The 22,888-nt window shown below is 55.3% G+C and overlaps 1 protein-coding gene across 1 annotated transcript in view; it reads left to right on the forward strand.

Annotated features, from left to right (window-relative positions):
- The first annotated feature begins 258 nt into the window (after positions 1–258).
- dcst1 (DC-STAMP domain containing 1) overlaps positions 259–22,888 on the forward strand; it is a 38,315-nt gene continuing 15,685 nt past the window's right edge. Inside the window, exons 1-8 of the mRNA XM_038787084.1 lie at positions 259–330; positions 906–1,080; positions 3,716–3,859; positions 5,761–5,882; positions 9,109–9,266; positions 13,242–13,341; positions 15,125–15,220; positions 17,496–17,622. Of these exons, the coding sequence (XP_038643012.1) occupies positions 259–330; positions 906–1,080; positions 3,716–3,859; positions 5,761–5,882; positions 9,109–9,266; positions 13,242–13,341; positions 15,125–15,220; positions 17,496–17,622 (994 nt within the window). The remainder of the gene's footprint in view (positions 331–905; positions 1,081–3,715; positions 3,860–5,760; positions 5,883–9,108; positions 9,267–13,241; positions 13,342–15,124; positions 15,221–17,495; positions 17,623–22,888) is intronic.

The following is a 22,888-nucleotide window of genomic DNA, read 5'->3' on the forward strand; positions in this document are numbered from 1 at the left end:
CGTGGAAGGTTTTCTGATCTCCGGGCCACCCATCAGGGGATGGCTTCATTGCCGCTCCATCCGGGAATGGGAACTTCCAAATTAAAATGCTTCCGAAACAAAGACGTGAGAGTGGGGGGGGAGAGGAAGGGAGGGGTGGGAGGTACGATCAGTAAGTTCGCAGAGGATACGGAAATTGGTGGTGTGGTAAATAGCGAGGAAGAATTAAATGGCAGGACGATAGAGATGGGGCGGGTCAGAGGGGCAGCACAGCGGCAAATGCAAGTTAACCGTGAAAAGCGTGAGCTGGTGCATTCTGGGAGGACAAACGATGCGAGGGAATACACGATGGTTAGGATGCCAGGAGGTACAGAGGGCCAGAGCGGCCTTGGGGTGCAGGTCCACAGATCCCTGAATGCAGCAGGACAGGTGGATGAGGTGGTTACCGAGGCCTGAGGCCTACTTGCCTGTATTAGCCTGAGGCTGAGAATCTAAGAGCGGGGGAGGTTGTGTATAAATCGCTGGTTAGGCCCCAGCTGGAGTACTGTGTGCTGTTCTCGTCGCCACTCTATAGGAAGGATGTGATTGGGCTGGGGAGGCTGCGGAGGGAGATTCACCAGGAGGCTGGAGCGTTTCAGCTGGGAAGAGGGGCTGGTTAGGCCGGGGGCTGTTTTCCTTGGAGCAGAGAAGGCCGAGGTGGGGGAGCTGATCGAGGGGGACAAAATGATGAGGGACACAAATAGGGTGGAGAGGGAGGCAACTTTCCCCAATAACCAGGGGGCACAGATTTAAGGTCAGGGGCAGGAGGGGATTTGAGGGAAAACCTTTTTACCCAGAGGGAAGTGGGAAAGCCGACCCAGAAACGATGGGTACTCAGCCTGGGCTGCCAAACTCCACGACTCTCTCCCTCTCTCCGTCCCTCACAGGAAAACGGGAAGGAATTCAGCAAAGAGACGAACCAGGTGAAGGCCTCCTTCCGCGAGGTGAACGAGGAGATTCTCTCGAAGCAGGGTTACGACGCCTCCCGCGAGCCCAGCAGCGCCAAGCGGAACATCAGCACCCAGAAGCTCTTTGAGATGAAGACCAAGATTCGCTGCGAATGTGGGTGCTCCTCCGCCGTGCTCCGCTCCGCCACCCCCCCCCCCCCCTCCGCCCCCGCTCCCCACCCCTTCCCCCACCCCGCCCAGGGACACGGTCCGTGAGGAGGGCCGGTCCGGATGAGGCGGAGGTCAGCCACACGCGGCGGTTTCCCTCCGCGCAGTCGCCCGGGACAGCTAGGGGGCGCCAAATCCGGAATTGGGCCTGACCGGAGGGTTGTTGACCCGGCGTCAAACCTTCCCACGATTACACAACTAAAATAAACGCCCACTTCTCTTGCCGATAGCCCAATCCCAGAGGTCCTCCCAACTTACGGAGCTCCCCTGTCCTACTTTGAAGTAGATGCCCTCCTCAGAGTATCTTGATCACATGTTACCCACAGTCCCAAGGCTCAGGCACTACTTGTACCAGCAGAGGATGTTTGCTAGGGCGAGGGAGTAGTAGATTGGAGAATTTATACTCAGGGAGCGACCAACTACAGGAGGGTCAGTACTGAGGGAACGCCACAATCTCAGGGAGTCAATGCTGAGGGAGACCTGCAGTGTCGGAGGGTCAGTACTGAGGGAGTGCCGCACTGTCAGAGGGTCAGTACTGAGGGAGTGCCGCACTGTCAGAGGGTCAGTACTGAGGGAGCGCCGCACTGTGGGAGGGTCAGTACTGAGGGAGCGCCGCACTGTCAGAGGGTCAGTACTGAGAGAGCGCCACACTGTCAGAGGGTCAGTACTGAGGGAGTGCCGCACTGTCAGAGGGTCAGTACTGAGGGAGTACCGCACTGTCAGAGGGTCAGTACTGAGGGAGTGCCGCACTGTCAGAGGGTCAGTACTGAGGGAGCGCCGCACTGTGGGAGGGTCAGTACTGAGGGAGCCCCGCACTGTCAGAGGGTCAGTACTGAGGGAGTGCCGCACTGTCAGAGGGTCAGTACTGAGGGAGTGCCGCACTGTGGGAGGGTCAGTACTGAGGGAGCGCCGCACTGTCAGAGGGTCAGTACTGAGGGAGTGTCGCAATGTCAGAGGGTCAGTACTGAGGGAGCGCTGCACTGTCAGAGGGTCAGTACTGAGGGAGTGCTGCACTGTCGGAGGGTCAGTACTGAGGGAGTGCCGCACTGTCAGAGCGTCAGTACTGAGGGAGCTCTGCACTGTCAGAGGGTCAGTACTGAGGGAGTGCTGCACTGTCGGAGGGTCAGTACTGAGGGAGTGCCGCACTGTGGGAGGGTCAGTACTGAGGGAGCGCCGCACTGTGGGAGGGTCAGTACTGAGGGAGCGCCGCACTGTGGGAGGGTCAGTACTGAGGGAGCGCCGCACTGTCAGAGGGTCAGTACTGAGGGAGTGCCGCACTGTGGGAGGGTCAGTACTGAGGGAGTGCTGCACTGTGGGAGGGTCAGTACTGAGGGAGCGCCGCACTGTCAGAGGGTCAGTACTGAGGGAGTGCTGCACTGTGGGAGGGTCAGTACTGAGGGAGCGCCGCACTGTCGGAGGGTCAGTACTGAGGGAGCGCCGCACTGTCGGAGGGTCAGTACTGAGGGAGCGCCGCACTGTCGGAGGGTCAGTACTGAGGGAGCGCTGCACTGTCAGAGGGTCAGTACTGAGGGAGCGCCGCAATGTCAGAGGGTCAGTACTGAGGGAGTGCTGCACTGTCGGAGGGTCAGTACTGAGGGAGCTCTGCACTGTCAGAGGGTCAGTACTGAGGGAGTGCTGCACTGTGGGAGGGTCAGTACTGAGGGAGCGCTACACTGTCAGAGGGTCAGTACTGAGGGAGCACCGCACTGTCGGAGGGTCAGTACTGAGGGAGCGCCGCACTGTCGGAGGGTCAGTACTGAGGGAGCGCCGCACTGTCGGAGGGTCAGTACTGAGGGAGCGCTGCACTGTCAGAGGGTCAGTACTGAGGGAGCGCCGCAATGTCAGAGGGTCAGTACTGAGGGAGTGCCGCACTGTGGGAGGGTCAGTACTGAGGGAGTGCTGCACTGTCAGAGGGTCAGTACTGAGGGAGCGCCGCACTGTCAGAGGGTCAGTACTGAGGGAGCGTCGCACTGTGGGAGGATCAGTACTGAGGAACCCCTCCCGGGTGAATATAAAAGATTCGCAGCTGCAGGGTCCCAGGTTCGATTCCCGGCTTGGGTCACTGTCTGTGCAGAGTCTGCACATCCTCCCCGTGTGTACGTGGGTTTCCTCCGGGTGCTCCGGTTTCCTCCCACAGTCCAAAGATGTGCAGGTTAGGGTGGATTGGCCGTGATAAATTGCCCTTAGTGTCCAAAATTGCCCTTAGTGTTGGGTGGGGTTACTGGGTTATGGGGATAGGGTGGAGGTGTTGACCTTGGGTAGGGTGCTCTTTCCAAGAGCCGGTGCAGACTCGATGGGCCGAATGGCCTCCTTCTGCACTGTAAATTCTATATCTATATATATATATATCCCGCAGGTGCCTTGATGAGGACACAATAGTTGGGGAGGGCGGCGCGGTTTATGGGGGGATGATGGGAGTGCTCCATGGTTTCCAAGGCAACCAGTTACTCTAAAGACACATCAGTGTGGGTCATGATTGAATCCTCTGTGTACGACACAGCAAAGCCGTGACATAAACATGGTGGATGTTCTGAGGCGATGGGAGACACAAGACGCATTCCCGATCTCTCTCCTGATTACAGATATCGTAAACTTTGGAGTCGGGAGATGCAAGAAGTGGTTCGATCGGAAGCATGCAGCCTGTATGATTAAACTTGTCGTCCCACTCTTCAACCACCTCTTCTGCCTGCCTCTGACCTTCACCTTCCTGTGTAACATCATGAAGGGTAAGCCTGTAGCCCAACAGATATTCCCATCCCAATTCCCCCGGCTGGTGGTGAGCGACCATGTTCAATCCGCCACAGTCCGTGTGGGGCAGGTCCACCCACACTGCTGTTAGGGAGGGAGAGGCGGCATTGCGCAAGAGACAGAGGTGAGAGGTTAGAGAAGCTGGCCGTGTTTGATGGGGACAGTGTAGAGGGAGCTTTACTCTGTATCTAACCCCGTGCTGTACCTGTCCTGGGAGTGTTTGATGGGGACAGTGTCGAGGGAGCTTTACTCTGTATCTAACCCCGTGCTGTCCCTGCCCTGGGAGTGTTTGATGGGGACAGTGTAGGGGAGCTTTACTCTGTATCTAACCCCGTGCTGTACCTGTCCTGGGAGTGTTTGATGGGGACAGTGTAGAGGGAGCTTTACTCTGTATCTCACCCCGTGCTGTACCTGTCCTGGGAGTGTTTGATGGGGACAGTGTAGAGGGAGATTTACTCTGTATCTAACCCCGTGCTGTACCTGTCCTGGGAGTGTTTGATGGGGACAGTGTAGAGGGAGCTTTACTCTGTATCTAACCCCGTGCTGTACCTGTCCTGGGAGTGTTTGATGGGGACAGTGTAGAGGGAGCTTTACTCTGTATCTAACCCCGTGCTGTACCTGTCCTGGGAGTGTTTGATGGGGACAGTGTAGAGGGAGCTTTACTCTGTATCTAACCCTGTGCTGTACCTGTCCTGGGAGTGTTTGATGGGGACAGTGTAGAGGGAGCTTTACTCTGTATCTAACCCCGTGCTGTACCTGTCCTGGAAGTGTTTGATGGGGACAGTGTAGAGGGAGCTTTACTCTGTATCTAACCCCGTGCTGTACCTGTCCTGGGAGTGTTTGATGGGGACAGTGTAGAGGGAGCTTTACTCTGTATCTAACCCCGTGCTGTACCTGTCCTGGGAGTGTTTGATGGGGACAGTGTAGAGGGAGCTTTACTCTGTATCTAACCCCGTGCTGTACCTGTCCTGGGAGTGTTTGATGGGGACAGTGTAGAGGAAACTTTGCTCTGTATCTAACACCCTGCTGTACCTGTCCTGGGAGTGTTTGATGGGGACAGTGTAGAGGGAGCTTTACTCTGTATCTAACCCCGTGCTGTACCTGTCCTGGGAGTGTTTGATGGGGACAGTGTAGAGGGAGCTTTACTCTGTATCTAACCCCGTGCTGTACCTGTCCTGGGAGTGTTTGATGGGGACAGTGTAGAGGGAGCTTTACTCTGTATCTAACCCCGTGCTGTACCTGTCCTGGGAGTGTTTGATGGGGACAGTGTCGAGGGAGCTTTACTCTGTATCTAACCCCGTGCTGTACCTGTCCTGGGAGTGTTTGATGGGGACAGTGTAGAGGGAGCTTTACTCTGTATCTAACCCCGTGCTGTACCTGTCCTGGGAGTGTTTGATGGGGACAGTGTAGAGGGAGCTTTACTCTGTATCTAACCCCGTGCTGTACCTGTCCTGGGAGTGTTTGATGGGGACAGTGTAGAGGGAGCTTTACTCTGTATCTAACCCCGTGCTGTACCTGTCCTGTGAGTGTTTGATGGGGACAGTGTAGAGGGAGCTTTACTCTGTATCTAACCCCGTGCTGTACCTGTCCTGGGAGTGTTTGATGGGGACAGTGTAGAGGAAGCTTTACTCTGTATCTAACCCCGTGCTGTACCTGTCCTGGGAGCGTTTGATGGGGACAGTGTAGAGGGAGCTTTACTCTGTATCTAACCCCGTGCTGTACCTGTCCTGGGAGTGTTTGATGGGGACAGTGTAGAGGGAGCTTTACTCTGTATCTAACCCCGTGCTGTACCTGTCCTGGGAGTGTTTGATGGGGACAGTGTAGAGGGAGCTTTACTCTGTACTGATGGCTCTGTGATGTTTAACCCTCTCCATTTCAGTGATGACGCCTTGGTGTAAGAACCGCATTCCAGTTGACTCCAACTTTGGGCAACTCTACGACAAAGTAAACGGCTCGGTGGACAATCTGAATCAGGACTTTACCGCCAAAATGGCCGTCAGTGTAGGTATCGCCCGCCGGTCAGTTCGGTGATAGATTGCTCTACGTCTCCGATGCTCTACTCCATTGCCGGTCCCAGTTGAGTTGTCTCTCCGAATTTTGAATCCCAGTTTGACTGCGCAGGTATTGTCTTTCCCTAACTGACCCTCGGGAAACTACCATCCTGATCCACTGTTGTGAGATTTAATCGTTCACTTGGAGTACGACGTTCCTGGAAGCTCGAGTCGTGTCTAATCGCAGACATGGCCAGGACGGCAGCATTCTTTCCCTCAGTAAATGTTTCGTCGTGACAATCCCACGTTTCCATGGTCACCATTTAAGGTGAATTCCAAATCCCAACAGCTGGAAGGAGATTTGACAACAGATCCTCGGGATCATCGGGAAATTGCATAAGCCTCCGACAGTGCGGCGCTCCCTCAGTACTGACCCTCCGACAGTGCGGCGCTCCCTCAGTACTGACCCTCTGACAGTGCGGCGCTCCCTCAGTACTGACCCTCCAACAGTGCGGCACTCCCTCAGCACTGACTCTCCCACAGTGCGGGGCTCCCTCAGTACTGACCCTCTGACAGTGCGGCGCTCCCTCAGCACTGACTCTCCCACAGTGCGGCGCTCCCTCAGTACTGACCCTCTGACAGTGCGGCACTCCCTCAGTACTGACCCTCCAACAGTGCGGCACTCCCTCAGCACTGACTCTCCCACAGTGCGGCGCTCCCTCAGTACTGACCCTCCGACAGTGCGGCGTTCCCTCAGTACTGACCCTCCGACAGTGCGGCGCTCCCTCAGTACTGACCCTCCCACAGTGCGGCACTCCCTCAGTACTGACCCTCCGACAGTGCGGCGCTCCCTCAGTACTGACCCTCCGACAGTGCGGCGCTCCCTCAGTACTGACCCTCCCACAGTGCGGTGCTCCCTCAGTACTGACCCTCTGACAGTGCGGCACTCCCTCAGTACTGACCCTCCCACAGTGCGGCACTCCCTCAGTACTGACCCTCCCACAGTGCGGCCCTCCCTCAGTACTGACCCTCCCACAGTGCGGCACTCCCTCAGTACTGACCCTCCCACAGTGCGGCACTCCCTCAGTACTGACCCTCCCACAGTGCGGCACTCCCTCAGTACTGACCCTCCCACAGTGCGGCACTCCCTCAGTACTGACCCTCCCACAGTGCGGTGCTCCCTCAGTACTGACCCTCCCACAGTGCGGTGCTCCCTCAGTACTGACCCTCTGACAGTGCGGCACTCCCTCAGTACTGACCCTCTGACAGTGCGGCGCTCCCTCAGTACTGACCCTCCCACAGTGCGGCACTCCCTCAGTACTGACCCTCTCACAGTGCGGCACTCCCTCAGTACTGACCCTCTGACAGTGCGACGCTCCCTCAGTACTGACCCTCTCACAGTGCGGTGCTCCCTCAGTACTGACCCTCTGACAGTGCGGCGCTCCCTCAGTACTGACCCTCTCACAGTGCGGCACTCCCTCAGTACTGACCCTCCCACAGTGCGGCTCCCTCAGTACTGACCCTCTGACAGTGCGGAGCTCCCTCAGTACTGACCCTCCCACAGTGCAGCGCTCCCTCAGTACTGACCCTCTGACAGTGCGGAGCTCCCTCAGTACTGACCCTCCCACAGTGCGGCACTCCCTCAGTACTGACCCTCTGACAGTGCGGCACTCCCTCAGTACTGACCCTCTGACAGTGCGGCGCTCCCTCAGTACTGACCCTCTGACAGTGCGGCACTCCCTCAGTACTGACCCTCCCACAGTGCGGCGCTCCCTCAGTACTGACCCTCCCACAGTGCGGTGCTCCCTCAGTACTGACCCTCTGACAGTGCGGCGCTCCCCTCAGTACTGACCCTCTGACAGTGCGGCGCTCCCATAGTACTGACCCTCTGACAGTGCGGCGCTCCCTCAGTACTGACCCTCTGACAGTGCGGCACTCCCTCAGTACTGACCCTCTGACAGTGCGGCGCTCCCTCAGTACTGACCCTCTCACAGTGCGGTGCTCCCTCAGTACTGACCCTCCCACAGTGCGGCGCTCCCTCAGTACTGACCCTCCCACAGTGCGGCTCCCTCAGTACTGACCCTCTGACAGTGCGGAGCTCCCTCAGTACTGACCCTCCCACAGTGCAGCGCTCCCTCAGTACTGACCCTCTGACAGTGCGGAGCTCCCTCAGTACTGACCCTCCCACAGTGCGGCACTCCCTCAGTACTGACCCTCTGACAGTGCGGCACTCCCTCAGTACTGACCCTCTGACAGTGCGGCGCTCCCTCAGTACTGACCCTCTGACATGCGGCGCTCCCTCAGTACTGACCCTCCCACAGTGCGGCGCTCCCTCAGTACTGTCCCTCCCACAGTGCGGTGCTCCCTCAGTACTGACCCTCTGACAGTGCGGCGCTCCCTCAGTACTGACCCTCTGACAGTGCGGCGCTCCCTCAGTACTGACCCTCTGACAGTGCGGCGCTCCCTCAGTACTGACCCTCTGACAGTGCGGCGCTCCCTCAGTACTGACCCTCTGACAGTGCAGCATTCCCTCAGTACTGACCCTCCCACAGTGCGGTGCTCCCTCAGTACTGACCCTCCCACAGTGCGGCACTCCCTCAGTACTGACCCTCTGACAGTGCGGAGCTCCCTCAGTATTGTCCTCTGAACACCTGATCTCCGCTTGCACCCTCCCCATAACCTTTCACCCTCTTCCTGATCAACTTACCAGATGTGTGAACCGCAGGCTCATCCTGTTATTGCTATCCCTATCTGCTCTTGTTGATTCCTGGGGGTCAGTTGAGAGTTAACCACATCGCAGTGTGGTGCCAGGGGTCACGCGAAGGCCACATTAGGTGAGGACGGCATGTTTCCATCCCCAGTGAACCAGATGGGTTTTTAACGGGAATCGCTAATATTTTCATGGTCATCATTACTGGGACTAGTGCCAAAACCCAGGGGCTGGATTCTCCGTCGACGGGATCTTCCGTATTGCTGGCAGCACCGTCACTCCTTGCGGATTTACCGAGGGCATGGTGGGGGAGGGGGGGAGGGGTGGTGCCCATGATGGGAAACCCCATTGGTCAGCTGGTGGGATGGATTTCATTAATTCATCGAATTTGGCCCCCCCCCCCTCACCCCCTCCCCCTGCCTCTCGGTGAATGTTGAAGCCGGGCCTACTCGGTAACTGGTCCCGCGACGTTCACACCTCGCCACGGCCTCCTCTGACCTTCCCTCCCCTCTGTTTTCCTGAGCAGAGAATGGAGCAGGAGTCCATCCTTGGAGCCAACATCTCAAAGGCCGAGCTGACCGAGACGGTGCATGAGGAGATCGTCAAGAAGAAGGCGGTCTTCGACAAAGTGGTCCTGATCTTCAAGCTGCTGGCGTCTTTCACCTTCCTGATTCTCTTCATCTCGTAAGGCCGCCTCCCACCTCCCCGTTGCGCGGGTCTGGTCGGGGGAGGGGGGAGCGGGAGGGGCGGGTTGGTCGGTCGGTGGGGGCCGGGGGCGCGGCGAGTCCAGACCATGGTGGGGAGTGGGGGGGAGATTCAATTGCAAAATTTCCAAACTCAGATCGACCAGAAGCCGTAGTCGGGCCGTTCGGCCCATCGAGTCCGCTCCGCCGTTCGATGAGATCCTGACAGATCTGAGGTGATGATCCCACCTTCCCGCCTTCTCCCCATAGCCCTTGTTACCATCCCCTGGGCCGGCGCGCGGTCAATTCCAGCCCCACGGACCCCCGGAGTCTCAACACAAGTGAATGAAGCAATAATTCTGAGGAAAAAATGCCCAGAGTTTGTGGCCCCTTGATTACAGTCACCAGACTTGAAAAAGTAAACATGATCACTGGTTATTGATAACAAGGGCTATCATGAAGTATGCAGTAAATTCAACTGGTTAACTATTAACTAATACCTAGTAACCCCTTTAACTGCCCCACCCCCACCTCACGCACACAATACAGACAAACACTGAGTGGGGAGAAGGGGTGAAAATAATAAAGATGGAGGTTGAAAGATAAGGGGCGGGATACTTCGGAAACCGGCGGGGCGGGCAACTCCGGCGCAAAGGGGTGGCGTGAACCACTCCGGCGTAGGGCCGCCCTGAAGCTGCGCAATCCTCCGCACCTTCAGGGGCTAGGCCGGTGCTGGAGTGGTTAGCGCAGCCATCGTAAAAATTGTGGCCCTTCACACCAGAAAAACCGGCATGAAAAGGCCTCATCTTCAAAGCCCTGCCGGGGGGGGGGGGGGGGGGGTGGCTAGCAGGGACCCTTCGTGAATCTAGCAGCTTTAGCTGCAGATACGGGCCCCTCACCTCCGGCTCGCTGGCCGTGCTCCACGACGGACTCAGACCGCGGAGCTGGACGTCCTAAATAGTGCCCCCGATCGGCCGCGCGCCTGATCCGGACCGCCCGTCCTCAAATTGACCCGTCCCGTATGAGGCCCCCCCCCCCGATCGGCCCACCCCCGCCCATGGCGTCCGTCACCCCCCCCAACGCGGTTATCCGGACCGGCAGGAGCACATTAGATCCACGCCGTCTGGAATTCGGCCCGTCCGGGGGGGGGTCGGAGAATAGCGGGCCGGGCCTCTGGCAATGGCTGCGGGTCGGGGCACAGACAGTGACCCAGCCGGGAACCGAACCTGGGACCCTGGAGCTGTGAAGCATTTATGCTAACCACCATGCTACCGTGCTGCCCCAAATATAGGTACAGGGAGTAACCAAAATAATTTATGGTCTGTCATAAATTTATTTTTGTTATATTTGTTTGTATTAATGCCTTATTTTAAACCAAATTCTGCGGCGAACGTGATATTCATCACACCAGATGCTCTGCCGGTTCAGCCTGTTGAGAGAAAACCGTAGCGGTGAGGGAGGATAGCACGTCCCTTTCCCCGGGGCGGCCTCAACCAAACTCTCAACGCCTCGGGACTCTGAGAAACATTCCGGGGGGGATCAGATCCAATCGCCACCTGTTGCGGGGCAGAGCAAGGCCTTTTGGGCAAACGCGTTGGGCCATCGGCCTCTTGAATCTATCTGAGTCCCGGCCACCCTCCGCCAGTCCCAGTCGGTTCAGTCCCACCGATCCGGATTGAACCGGCACAGACCAGCACGGCGATCTCTCCGGCGGCTGACACCCTCTGCTTGCCTTAAAGTCACATGTCCATTAACCATCCGTGGATCAAAAATGTAACAGCAAAAAACAAAAGAAAGGGGGATGTGTAAGGGAATAAACAAGAACTGTCCGTACACTCCTCTTCAAGCCTGGTTTTATTATATTACAATACAAATTATACTTATTGCTACACAAGGTGAGTTCCCAATATAAGTGTGTAACCATAATCAAGCGTTGAAAAGTCATACAGGGTGATTCAGTCATTCAGATCTCGGTAGTTTCAGGAACTCTGTACTCACAGTCTTTCTGGAGGTAGAAAGGGGGAGAGAGAGAGCTCATTCTGGTCTTTGCATGCAGCCTGTAATGGGTTTTATACAGATAGATTGAAAATGAAATGAATGAAAATGGCTTATTGTCACGAGTAGACTTCAACGAAGTTACTGTGAAAAGCCCCTAGTCGCCACATTCCGGCGCCTGTCCGGGGAGGCTGGTACGGGAATCGAACCGTGCTGCTGGCCTGCTTTAAAAGCCAGCGATTTAGCCGAGTGAGCTAAACCAGCCCCTCTAAACCAACCACCATCCAGGTGCTCTACAACCTCAGCAACGTCCCCGAGTCACTGTCCGTGTGGAGTTTGCACATTCTCCCCGTGTTTGCGTGGGTTTCACCCCCACAACCCCAAAGATGTGCATGGTTAGGTGGATTGGCCACGCTAAATTGCCCCTTCATTGGTCAAAGAAATGAATCGGGGGACTCCAAATTTATTTTTAAAAATCGAAATACTGCAACTCACAGCCGTTCTGAAGAAAACACGGGGAGGGGAGAGGGATAGGACCTTATCTCCGTGCCAGCATGTTCGAATTGCAACCCCCCCCCCCCCCCCCGGGGTTCGGAAAACCGTTCCACTGGGATACGATCCAATTGCCACCTGTTACCGGGCAGAGAACAGCCTTTTGGGCCAATTCGGTCAATCAGTTGAACTGAGTTTCACCCCATCTCTTTCTTGGCTGCCGGCAAGTCTGGAGCTCCTGTTCAAACCTGCAGAGACCTCTCTCTCTCTCCTGTAACCTCTGATTTCCTCAGTCTCTCCGCTTCTTGCCTTAAAGGCACACTCCATTAATCATCCATGGATCATAAATGATCACGGTAAAATAAAAGAAATGGGAAATAAAGGGAGAAACAGGAAGGAGCTGGACATTCCCTCTAAGCCCCCTCTGAGAATCTTCTATGTCTCAATAACATCACCTCTCATTCTTCTAAAATGGGCAGCACGGTAGCATGGTGGTTAGCATAAATGCTTCACAGCTCCAGGGTCCCAGGTTCGATTCCCGGCTGGGACACTGTCTGTGCGGAATCTGCACGTCCTCCCCGTGTGTGTGCGTGGGTTTCCTCCGGGTGCTCCGGTTTCCTCCCACAGTCGAAAGATGTGCAGGTTAGGTGGATTGGCCATGCTAAATTGTCCCTTAGTGTCCTAAAAAGTAAGGTTTAGGGGAGGGGGGGTTGTTGGGTTACGGGCATAGGGTGGATACGTGGGTTTGAGTAGGGTGATCATGGCTCGGCACAACATCGAGGGCCGAAGGGCCTGTTCTGTGCTGTACTGTTCTATGTTCTAAACTCCAATGCGTGCAGGCCCGGCCTACTCAAACCTCTCCCCGTACGAAAACCCCAACACAATGTGTGAAAGGACCTGGAAATTTGACTCTGTGCGTGTTAGATCAGCCATGATCTGATTGAATGGCGGGGCAGACTTCGAAGGGCTGAATGGCCTGACTCCTGGGATCAGCCGAGTGAACATCACTCTGGACCGCCTCCGGCACTGGCGCCACCTAGGGGTCGACTTGTGTTGGGCAAGGGGTGGAATTCAGCGCCACGGGACCAAGACGGGGCTACGTGTTGTCAAGTCATAGATCGGCCGCAGAATGGGGTTGGAGGGGCTGAATGGCCCGGGTTGTTGCACTCGCGTTTAATTCGGTGTTCCATTTCCGTTCGGGTTGAGGGCTGGGGGGGGGGGGGGGGGGGGGGGGGGCGTTGGGGACTCCGAGGGCTAATCCTCATTGGCTCTCCCGGGACGATGGGCGATTCTGGTTGGAGGCAGTGGTAGAGGATTGGGGGTGGGGCATGCGGCCTCCGTGGGCCACTCCCGGTCGAACGGCCCTCCTCAGCCCAAGCGCTCATCAAACAGATTGGATGCGTTGGCGACGGGAAGATGGAACCTTGGGACGAATGTTGACTTCTCCATCTCTCTCTCTCTCTCTCTCTCTCTCTCTCTCCCCCTCCAGCTCCTTCCTCTACACGATAAGCTACAACCGCGACATCCGCTACGACAACGTCTACGTCAGCACGTACTTTCGACAGATTGACGCCAGGCGCCGCAAGGTGGTGAGCATCCCCCCCCACCCCCCCCACCGCACCCGCTCAGAGAGGCCCGCGTGAGGGACGGTAGGCCGCATGGAGGGCTGCGACCTTTGCTCCCTACGGTCACCGTGGCAACCGCCTTCCTCACACAGCGGGGGCGGGTCACAGTGGCTTCCGGCACTCCCGGAGGCCCTCCGGAATTTCCAATCCCGAACCCCAGCCCCCCGCCCCACCCCCTGCCCAGGCCCTCCGGGTTGGCACTGATGCCAATTCCAGACTGGCAGAAGGTCCATAGGGTGTCCGGGTCTGTCAGGGCTCCGGGAGCACAGGGGGGGGGGGGCAAGGCCCAGGGAAATCCCATTGCCAGTTGGCAGTCCGGACGTTCCCACAGTCAGGCATGGGCGTACCGCCCAGGATAACGGGGCTGGCTAAAACGGGACCTCCCGCCCGCAGCTTTGAAGTGGGAACTTTCCATCCGACCAACACCGAATCAATTTGGCTCAGAACAATGATCCCATTTTGTTTTCCTGGGTTTTTGTCCATGCGGGATCGCTGGCAAAGCCGGGATTTGTTGGGCAGTGGGATTAGTTTGGGGATTGATACAGGGCTATGGGGAGAGAGCGGGGCAGTGGGATTAGTTTGGGATTGATACAGGGCTATGGGGAGAGAGTGGGGCAGTGGGATTAGTTTGGGATTGAGACAGGGCTATGGGGAGAGAGTGGGGCAGTGGGATTAGTTTGGGGATTGATACAGGGCTATGGGGAGAGAGCGGGGCAGTGGGATTAGTTTGGGATTGAGACAGGGCTATGGGGAGAGAGTGGGGCAGTGGGATTAGTTTGGGATTGATACAGGGCTATGGGGAGAGAGCGGGGCAGTGGGATTAGTTTGGGATTGATACAGGGTTTTGGGGAGAGAGCGGGGCAGTGCGATTAGTTTGGGATTGATACAGGGCTATGGGGAGAGAGCGGGACAGTGGGATTAGTTTGGGGATTGATACAGGGATATGGGGAGAGTGGGGCAGTGGGATTAGTTTGGGATTGATACAGGGATATGGGGAGAGTGCGGGGCAGTGGGATTAGTTTGGGATTGATACAGGGCTATGGGGAGAAGCGGGGCAGTGGGATTAGTTTGGGATTGATACAGGGCTATGGGGAGAGTGGGGCAGTGGGATTAGTTTGGGGATTGATACAGGGCTATGGGGAGAGAGCGGGGCAGTGGGATTAGTTTGGGGATTGATACAGGGCTATGGGGAGAGAGTGGGACAGTGGGATTAGTTTGGGGATTGATACAGGGCTATGGGGAGAGAGCGGGGGCAGTGGGATTAATTTGGGGATTGATACAGGGCTATGGGGAGAGAGTGGGGCAGTGGGATTAGTTTGGGATTGATACAGGGCAATGGGGAGAGAGCGGGGGCAGTAGGATTAGTTTGGGGATTGATACAGGGCTATGGGGAGAGAGTGGGGCAGTGGGATTAGTTTGGGATTGATACAGGGCTATGGGGAGAGAGCGGGGCAGTGGGATTAGTTTGGGATTGATACAGGGCTATGGGGAGAGAGTGGGGCAGTGGGATTAGTTTGGGGATTGATACAGGGCTATGGGGAGAGAGTGGGCAGTGGGATTAGTTTGGGATTGATCCAGGGCTATGGGGAGAGAGCGGGGCAGTGGGATTAGTTTGGGATTGATACAGGGCTATGGGGACAGTTATTTTGACAATGGTCATCGATGTGCATCACTAACTTTGGCCGTGTAGAATCACTGTATTTGGAGTATTTTTCAGTATATTTGACTTACTGTGAATTCCAATCAGGACAGAAGATATATCTTGCCATTGAAGAAGGCCGAGAGGCCTGATGTGATATTTCCCTGGCAGTTCATGGTTCAAGCAAAAGAAATGAAGACTCTGGTAAGTGGGGATTCTGAGTGTGGTCTGCAGCATTCACCAATAAAACAGCTGCTCACTGAAACCTACCCAGTCAGAGGAATCTACTCCACCGCTTCACCCAGACCATCGACATTAACACCCGATCTTAACAAACACTGTTAGCGTACGGTGATGCCTCAGTACTGACCCTCCCACAGTGCGGCACTCCCTCAGTACTGACCCTCTGACAGTGCGGCGCTCCCTCAGTACTGACCCTCTGACAGTGCAGCACTCCCTCAGTACTGACCCTCTGACAGTGCGGCGCTCCCTCAGTACTGACCCTCTGACAGTGCGGCGCTCCCTCAGTACTGACCCTCCCACAGTGCGGCGCTCCCTCAGTACTGACCCTCCCACAGTGCGGCACTCCCTCAGTACTGACCCTCTGACAGGGCGGCGCTCCCTCAGTACTGACCCTCCCACAGTGCGGCACTCCCTCAGTACTGACCCTCTGACAGTGCGGCACTCCCTCAGTACTGACCCTCCCACAGTGCGGCACTCCCTCAGTACTGACCCTCCCACAGTGCGGCACTCCCTCAGTACTGACCCTCTGACAGTGCGGCGCTCCCTCAGTACTGACCCTCCCACAGTGCGGCGCTCCCTCAGTACTGACCCTCCCACAGTGCGGCACTCCCTCAGTACTGACCCTCTGACAGGGCGGCGCTCCCTCAGTACTGACCCTCCCACAGTGCGGCACTCCCTCAGTACTGACCCTCTGACAGTGCGGCACTCCCTCAGTACTGACCCTCCCACAGTGCGGCACTCCCTCAGTACTGACCCTCCCACAGTGCGGCACTCCCTCAGTACTGACCCTCTGACAGTGCGGCACTCCCTCAGTACTGACCCTCTGACAGTGCGGCGCTCCCTCAGTTCTGACGCTCTGGCAGTGCGGCACTCCCTCAGTACTGACCCTCCCACAGTGCGGCTCCCTCAGTACTGACCCTCCGACAGTGCGGCTCCCTCAGTACTGACCCTCCCACAGTGCGGCGCTCCCTCAATACTGACCCTCCCACAGTGCGGCACTCCCTCAGTACTGACCCTCCCACAGTGCGGCACTCCCTCAGTACTGACCCTCCAACAGTGCGGCGCTCCCTCAGTACTGACCCTCTGACAGTGCGGTGCTCCCTCAGTACTGACCCTCTGACAGTGGGGCACTCCCTCAGTACTGACCCTCCCACAGTCCGGCGCTCCCTCAGTACTGACCCTCTAACAGTGCGGCGCTCCCTCAGTACTGACCCTCCCACAGTGCGGCGCTCCCTCAGTACTGACCCTCCCACAGTGCGGCGCTCCCTCAGTACTGACCCTCTGACAGCGCGGCGCTCCCTCAGTACTGACCCTCCAACAGTGCGGCACTCCCTCAGTACTGACCCTCTGACAGTGCGGCACTCCCTCAGTACTGACCCTCTGACAGTGCAGCACTCCCTCAGTACTGACCCTCTGACAGTGCAGCACTCCCTCAGTACTGACCCTCCACAGTGCAGCACTCCCTCAGTACTGACCCTCCACAGTGCAGCACTCCCTCAGTACTGACCCTCTGACAGTGCAGCACTCCCTCAGTACTGACCCTCCACAGTGCAGCACTCCCTCAGTACTGACCCTCCCACAGTGCAGCACTCCCTCAGTACTGACCCTCCACAGTGCAGCACTCCCTCAGTACTAACCCTCTGACAGTGCAGCGCTCCCTCAGTACTGACCCTCCGACAGTGTGGCGCATCCTCAGTATTGAACCTCCCATAGTGCAGCACTCCCTCAGTACAGGCCCTCCCACAGTGCAGCGTTCCCTCAGTACTGACCCTCCGACAGTGTGGCGCATCCTCAGTATTGAACCTCCCATAGTGCAGCACTCCCTCAGTACAGACCCTCCACAGTGCAGCACTCCCTCAGTACTGACCCTCTGACAGTGCAGCACTCCCTCAGTACTGACCCTCCACAGTGCAGCACTCCCTCAGTACTGCCCCTCCCACAATACGGCGCTCCCTCAGTACTGACCCTCCCATAGTGCGGCACTCCCTCAGTACTGACCCTCTGACAGTGCGGCGCTCCCTCAGTACTGACCCTCTGACAGTGCGGCGCTCCCTCAGTACTGACCCTCCCCCAGTGCGGTGTTCCATCCGTACTGTAACTGCGAGTATCCATTTTGAGTTAGAGAATCTCGGTTGGGATCTGTGTTGACGATGCTCGGGCCCAGGGACTAGCTTGCTGACAGAGCAGAGGAACCCCTCTTAACGATTTACTAAACCTTGACCTTGTGTGTTGGCAGGTGCTGGAGGTGGTCCAGTACATAGCGATAGTCCTGGCCATCGTGGCCGTCTTTGTTCTGGACTGGTTGCTGTACACAATGCTGGACATCATCAGGCGTCATAGCTTCGTGGAGTATCAGTTCGCCGGTGCGTACAGTTCATGATTCCCCTCTCTCTGTCCTCTCTCAAATTCTGTTCTGCCCTCCAGGTGTTGCGATGGTACTGTGTTTAGTCTCGGAGGTTTATACCCCCTGATTCCTGCCGACTAGTAGTAGCCAGGCTCATGGCACCGTGGCTGGCTCTGCTGCACAGAAGGACTGGGAAAAGACTGGCAGGGCTATAGTCATAGGGGATTCAATTGTAAGGGGAGTAGACAGGAGTTTCTGTGGTCGGAAACGAGACTCCCGAATGGTATGTTGCCTCCCGGGTGCTCGGGTCAGGGATGCCTCCGATCGGCTGCAGGACATACCGAAGGCAGAGGGTGAACAGCCAGTTGTCATGGTGCATATAGGCACCAACGATATAGGTAAAAAAAGGGATGAGGTCCGACAATCAGAATTTAGGGAGTTAGGAGATAAGTTAAAAAGTAGGACCTCAAAGGTAGTAATCTCAGGATAGCTACCAGTGCCACGGGACAGTCAGAGTAGAAATTCAAGAAAAGTCAGAATGAATACGTGGCTTGAGAGATGGTGCAGGAGGGAGGGGTACAGATTTTTGGGACATTGGAACCGGTTCTGGGGGTGGCTGGACCAAATACAAACCGGATGGTCTACACCTGGGCAGGACTGGAACCAATGTCCTAGGGGGTGCTTTTGCTAACACTGTTGGGGAGGTTTTAAACTAATGTGGCAGGGGGATGGGAACCAGATTAGGAAGTTAGAGGTCAGTAAAGAAGCAGCAACTAAAGCCAGTAAGGTACGAGATGATAAACTCAATGTGACTAAGGGGAAGAGTAGACAGGGAAGAGTTGATGAACGCAAAGGGACAGGTGGTCTGAGGTGCATTTGTTTTAATGCGAGAAGTGTAGCAGGTAAGGCAGATGAACTTAGGGCTTGGATCAGTACCTGGGAATATGATGTTATTGGTATTACTGAGACTTGGTTGAGGGAAGGGCAGGACTGGCAACTGAATATCCCAGGGTATAGATGCTTCAGGAGGGATAGAGAGGGAGGTAGAAGGGGGGGGAGGAGTTGCATTACTCATTAGAGATCATATCACAGCTGTGATTAAGGAGGGCACGATGGAGGATTTGAGCACTGAGGCATTATGGGTGGAGCTAAGAAATAGGAAGGGTGCAGTAACATTGTTGGGACTTTACTACAGGCCTCCCAAAAGCGAGCATGAAGTAGAGGTACAAATATGCAGACAGATTATAGAACAATGTCGGAGCAATAGGGTGGTTGTGATGGGAGATTTTAACTTCCCCAACATTGAATGGGATTCGTGTAGTATTGGAGGCGTAGATGGAGCAGAGTTTGTAAGGAGCATCCAGGAGAGTTTTTTAGAGCAGTATGTAAATAGTCCAACTCGGGAAGGGGCCGTCCTGGACCTGGTATTGGGGAATGATCCCGGCCAGGTGGTTGATGTTTCAGTCGGTGATTACTTTGGGAATAGCGATCACAATTCCGTAAGTTTTAGAATACTCATGGACAAGGACAAGAGTGGTCCTAAAGGAAGAGTGCTAAATTGGGGAAAGGCAGAGTATAACAAAATTCGGCAGGAGCTAGGGAATGTGGATTGGGAGCAGCTGTTTAAGGGTAAATCCACATTTGAAATGTGGGAGTCTTTTAAGGAAAGGTTGATTAGAGTGCAGGACAGACATGTTCCTGTGAAAATGAGAGATAGAAGTGGCAAGATTAGGGAACCATGGATGACGGGTGAAATTGTGAGACTAGCTAAGATGAAAAAGGAAGCATACATAGGATCGAGGCAACTCAAAACTGATGAAGCTTTGGAGGAATATCGGGAAAGTAGGACGAATCTCAAACGTGCAATAAAGAGGGCTAAAAGGGGTCATGAAATATCTTTGGCTAACAGGGTTAAGTAAAATACCAAAGCCTTTTATTCGTATGTAAGGAGCAAGAGGGTAACTAGAGAAAGGATTGGCCCACTCAAAGACAAAAGAGGGAATTTATGCGTGGACTCAGAGGAAATGGGTGAGATTCTTAATGAGTACTTTGCATCGGTATTCACAAAGGAGAGGGACAAGACGGATGTTGAGACTAGGGATGGATGTTTAAATACTCTAGGTTAAGTCGGCAGAAGGAAGGGGGAAGTTTTGGGTATTCTTAAAGGCATTAAGGTGGACAAGTCCCCAGGACCGGATGGGATCTATCCCAGGTTACTGAGGGAAGCGAGGGTCGAAATAGCTGGGGCCTTAACAGATATCTTTGCAGCATCCTTGAGCACGGGTGAGGTCCCGGAGGACTGGAGAATTGCTAATGTTGTCCCTTTGTTTAAGAAGGGTAGCAGGGATAATCCAGGGAATTATAGACCTGTGAGCTTGACGTCAGTGGTAGGCAAACTGTTGGAGAAGATACTGAGGGATAGGATCTATTCACATCTGGAAGAAAATCGACTTATCAGTGATAGGCAGCATGGTTTTATGCAGGGAAGGTCATGTTTTACAAACTTAATAGAATTCTTTGAGGAAGTGACAAAGTTAATTGATGAGGGAAGGGCTGTCGATGTCATATACATGGACTTTAGTAAGGCATTTGATAAGGTTCCCCTTGGCAGGTTGATGGAAAAAGTGAAGTCGTATGGGGTTCAGGGTGTACTAGCTAGATGGATAAAGAATTGGCTGGGCAACAGGAGACAGAGAGTAATGGTGGAAGGGAGTGTCTCAAAATGGAGAAGGGTGATTAGTGGTGTTCCACAGGGATCCGTGCTCGGACCACTGTTGTTTGTGAGATACATAAATGACCTGGAGGAAGGTATAGGTGGTCTGATTAGCAAGTTTGCAGATGATACTAAGATTGGTGGAGTTGCAGATAGCGAGGAGGACTGTCAGAGAATACAGCAAAATATAGATAGATTGGAGAGTTGGGCAGAGAAAAGGCAGATGGAGTTCAATCCAGGCAAATGCGAGGTGATGCATTTTGGAAGATCAAATTCAAGAGCGGACTATATGGTCAATGGAAGGGTCTTGGGGAAAATTGATGTACAGAGAGATCTGGGAGTTCAGGCCCATTGTACCCTGAAGGTGGCAACGCAGGTTGATAGAGTGGTCAAGAAGGCATACAGCATGCTTGCCTTCATCGGACGGGGTATTGAGTACAAGAGTTGGCAGGTCATGTTACAGTTGTATAGGACTTTGGTTCGGCCACATTTGGAATACTGCGTGCAGTTCTGGTCGCCACATTACCAGAAGGATGTGGATGCCTTGGAGAGGGTGCAGAGGAGGTTCACCAGGATGTTGCCTGGTATGGAGGGTGCTAGCTATGAAGAAAGGTTGAGTAGATTAGGATTGTTTTCGTTGGAAAGACGGAGGTTGAGGGGGGACCTGATTGAGGTCTAGAAAATGATGAGAGGTATGGATAGGGTGGATAGCAACAAGCTTTTCCCAAGAGTGGGGGTGTCAGTTACAAGGGGTCACGATTTCAAGGTGAGAGGGGGAAAGTTTAAGGGAGATGTGCGTGGAAAGTTTTTTATGCAGAGGGTGGTGGGTGCCTGGAACGCTTTACCAGCAGAGGTGGTAGAGGCGGGCACGATAGCATCATTTAAGAGGCATCTAGACAGGTATATGAACGGGCGGAACAGGGGGAAGTAGACCTTGGAAAATAAGAGACAGGTTTAGATAAAGGATCTGGATCGGCGCAGGCTGGGAGGGCCGAAGGGCCTGTTCCTGTGCTGTAATTTTCTTTGTCCTCTTTGTTGACTACGTTAAGGGGCCGTTCCGTCGAGACCATCCTGAATCGAAACAGCCTGAGCTGCAATAGCGTCCTCTGACCTGGCAACCATGTGACAGAACGTTTCCCCGCCCTCTGAGCCAACCTGCTCCATCCTTTTTATATAATCGCTGACCTGAAGTGTGCTCACCAGTGGAATGCTGACTACCGCACAGCATGATCCCGCAAATCCCCAACGTGACGTCGACCCAGGTTGTCCCTTTTCGGGGGTTGTTGGAACCAACAATTCTACGGACACGTGCTTGTAGGATTAGAATAGCGGTTTTAATATACTTACAACAGAGCCAGCCTGTTAGCCGTTGAACTTTCGGTGAACTGGCTGGCTGACCCTGTGGCACGGATCTTTATACAGCAGCTCCAGGGGGAGGAGTCCTGGGCAGAGCCAAGGGAGGAGCCCAGTACAAACTCTCGAGTACTCTCAGAGCTACTCCCCCTGGTGGTCAGGTAGTGCAACTGCACTTACAATATTGATACATATCAGATTATAATACCGTGTGAATCTCGTTCACCACATTCACCCCCTGTGAAAGAAATCGAGTCCGGCGGGGGTGGTGGCTCACAGAGTTCATCTGTCCGGTGGACGAATTGTTCGTTTCGATCTGCGGAGCACCGGGGTTGCAGCCTCTTGCGGTGGCTGGGTGGGTGTTGAGAGCTGGGGTACGATGGCTGGGGTACGGGTGGGTCTCGTCCAGACTTCATACACCTCTGGCTCGACCGGAGAATGGGGGCGGGCTGGTGCTGGCGCGTAGAACCGGTGGGGCGAGCTTGCGGAATCGGGGGCGCGAGGGGGCGGCAGCTTAGGGAACGGGGTAAGGGGTTCCTCAGTGGGGCGGGGGGTGGGGGGGGGGGCTGGATCCAGCGGGTGCCAGGTCCCGAAGGGATACTGTGTCCTGGCGACCGTCCGGGAACTCTACGAATGCGTACTGGGGGTTGGAATGGAGGAGGCGCACCTTTTCAACAAGGGGGTCAGTTTTGTGCCCCCTTCCGTGCTTCCTCAGGAGAACCGGGCCTGGTGTCCTCAGCCACACCGGAAGTGAGACTCCCGTGGTAGTGCCCCTAGAAAAAATGAAGAGCCACTCGTGAGGGGTTTGATTTGTAGCTGTACAGAGGAGGGATCTGATTGCGTGGAGCGCGTCTGGGAGGACTTCTTGCCATTGGGAGACTTGGAGTTTTCTAGACCAGAGGGTCAGTAGGACGGTCTTCCAGACCATCGCGTTCTCCCTCTCCACCTGCCCGTTCCCCCTGGGGTTATAGCTGGTAGTCCTGCTCGAGGCGATGCCCTTGTCGAGCAGGTACTGACGCAGCTCGTCGCTCATAAAGGACGAACCCCGGTCGCTGTGTACGTAGCTGGGGAAACCAAACAGGGTGAAGATACTACGCAGGGCCCTAATGACTGTGTGGGAGGTCATATCAGGGCATGGGATGGCAATAGGGAATCGGGAGAACTCACCGATGATATTGAGGAAATAAATGTTCTTGTTAGTCGAGGGGAGTGGCCCTTT

This window comes from Scyliorhinus canicula, chromosome 30 (genome assembly GCF_902713615.1).
Source record: "Scyliorhinus canicula chromosome 30, sScyCan1.1, whole genome shotgun sequence".
NCBI classification, from domain to species: domain Eukaryota; kingdom Metazoa; phylum Chordata; class Chondrichthyes; order Carcharhiniformes; family Scyliorhinidae; genus Scyliorhinus; species Scyliorhinus canicula.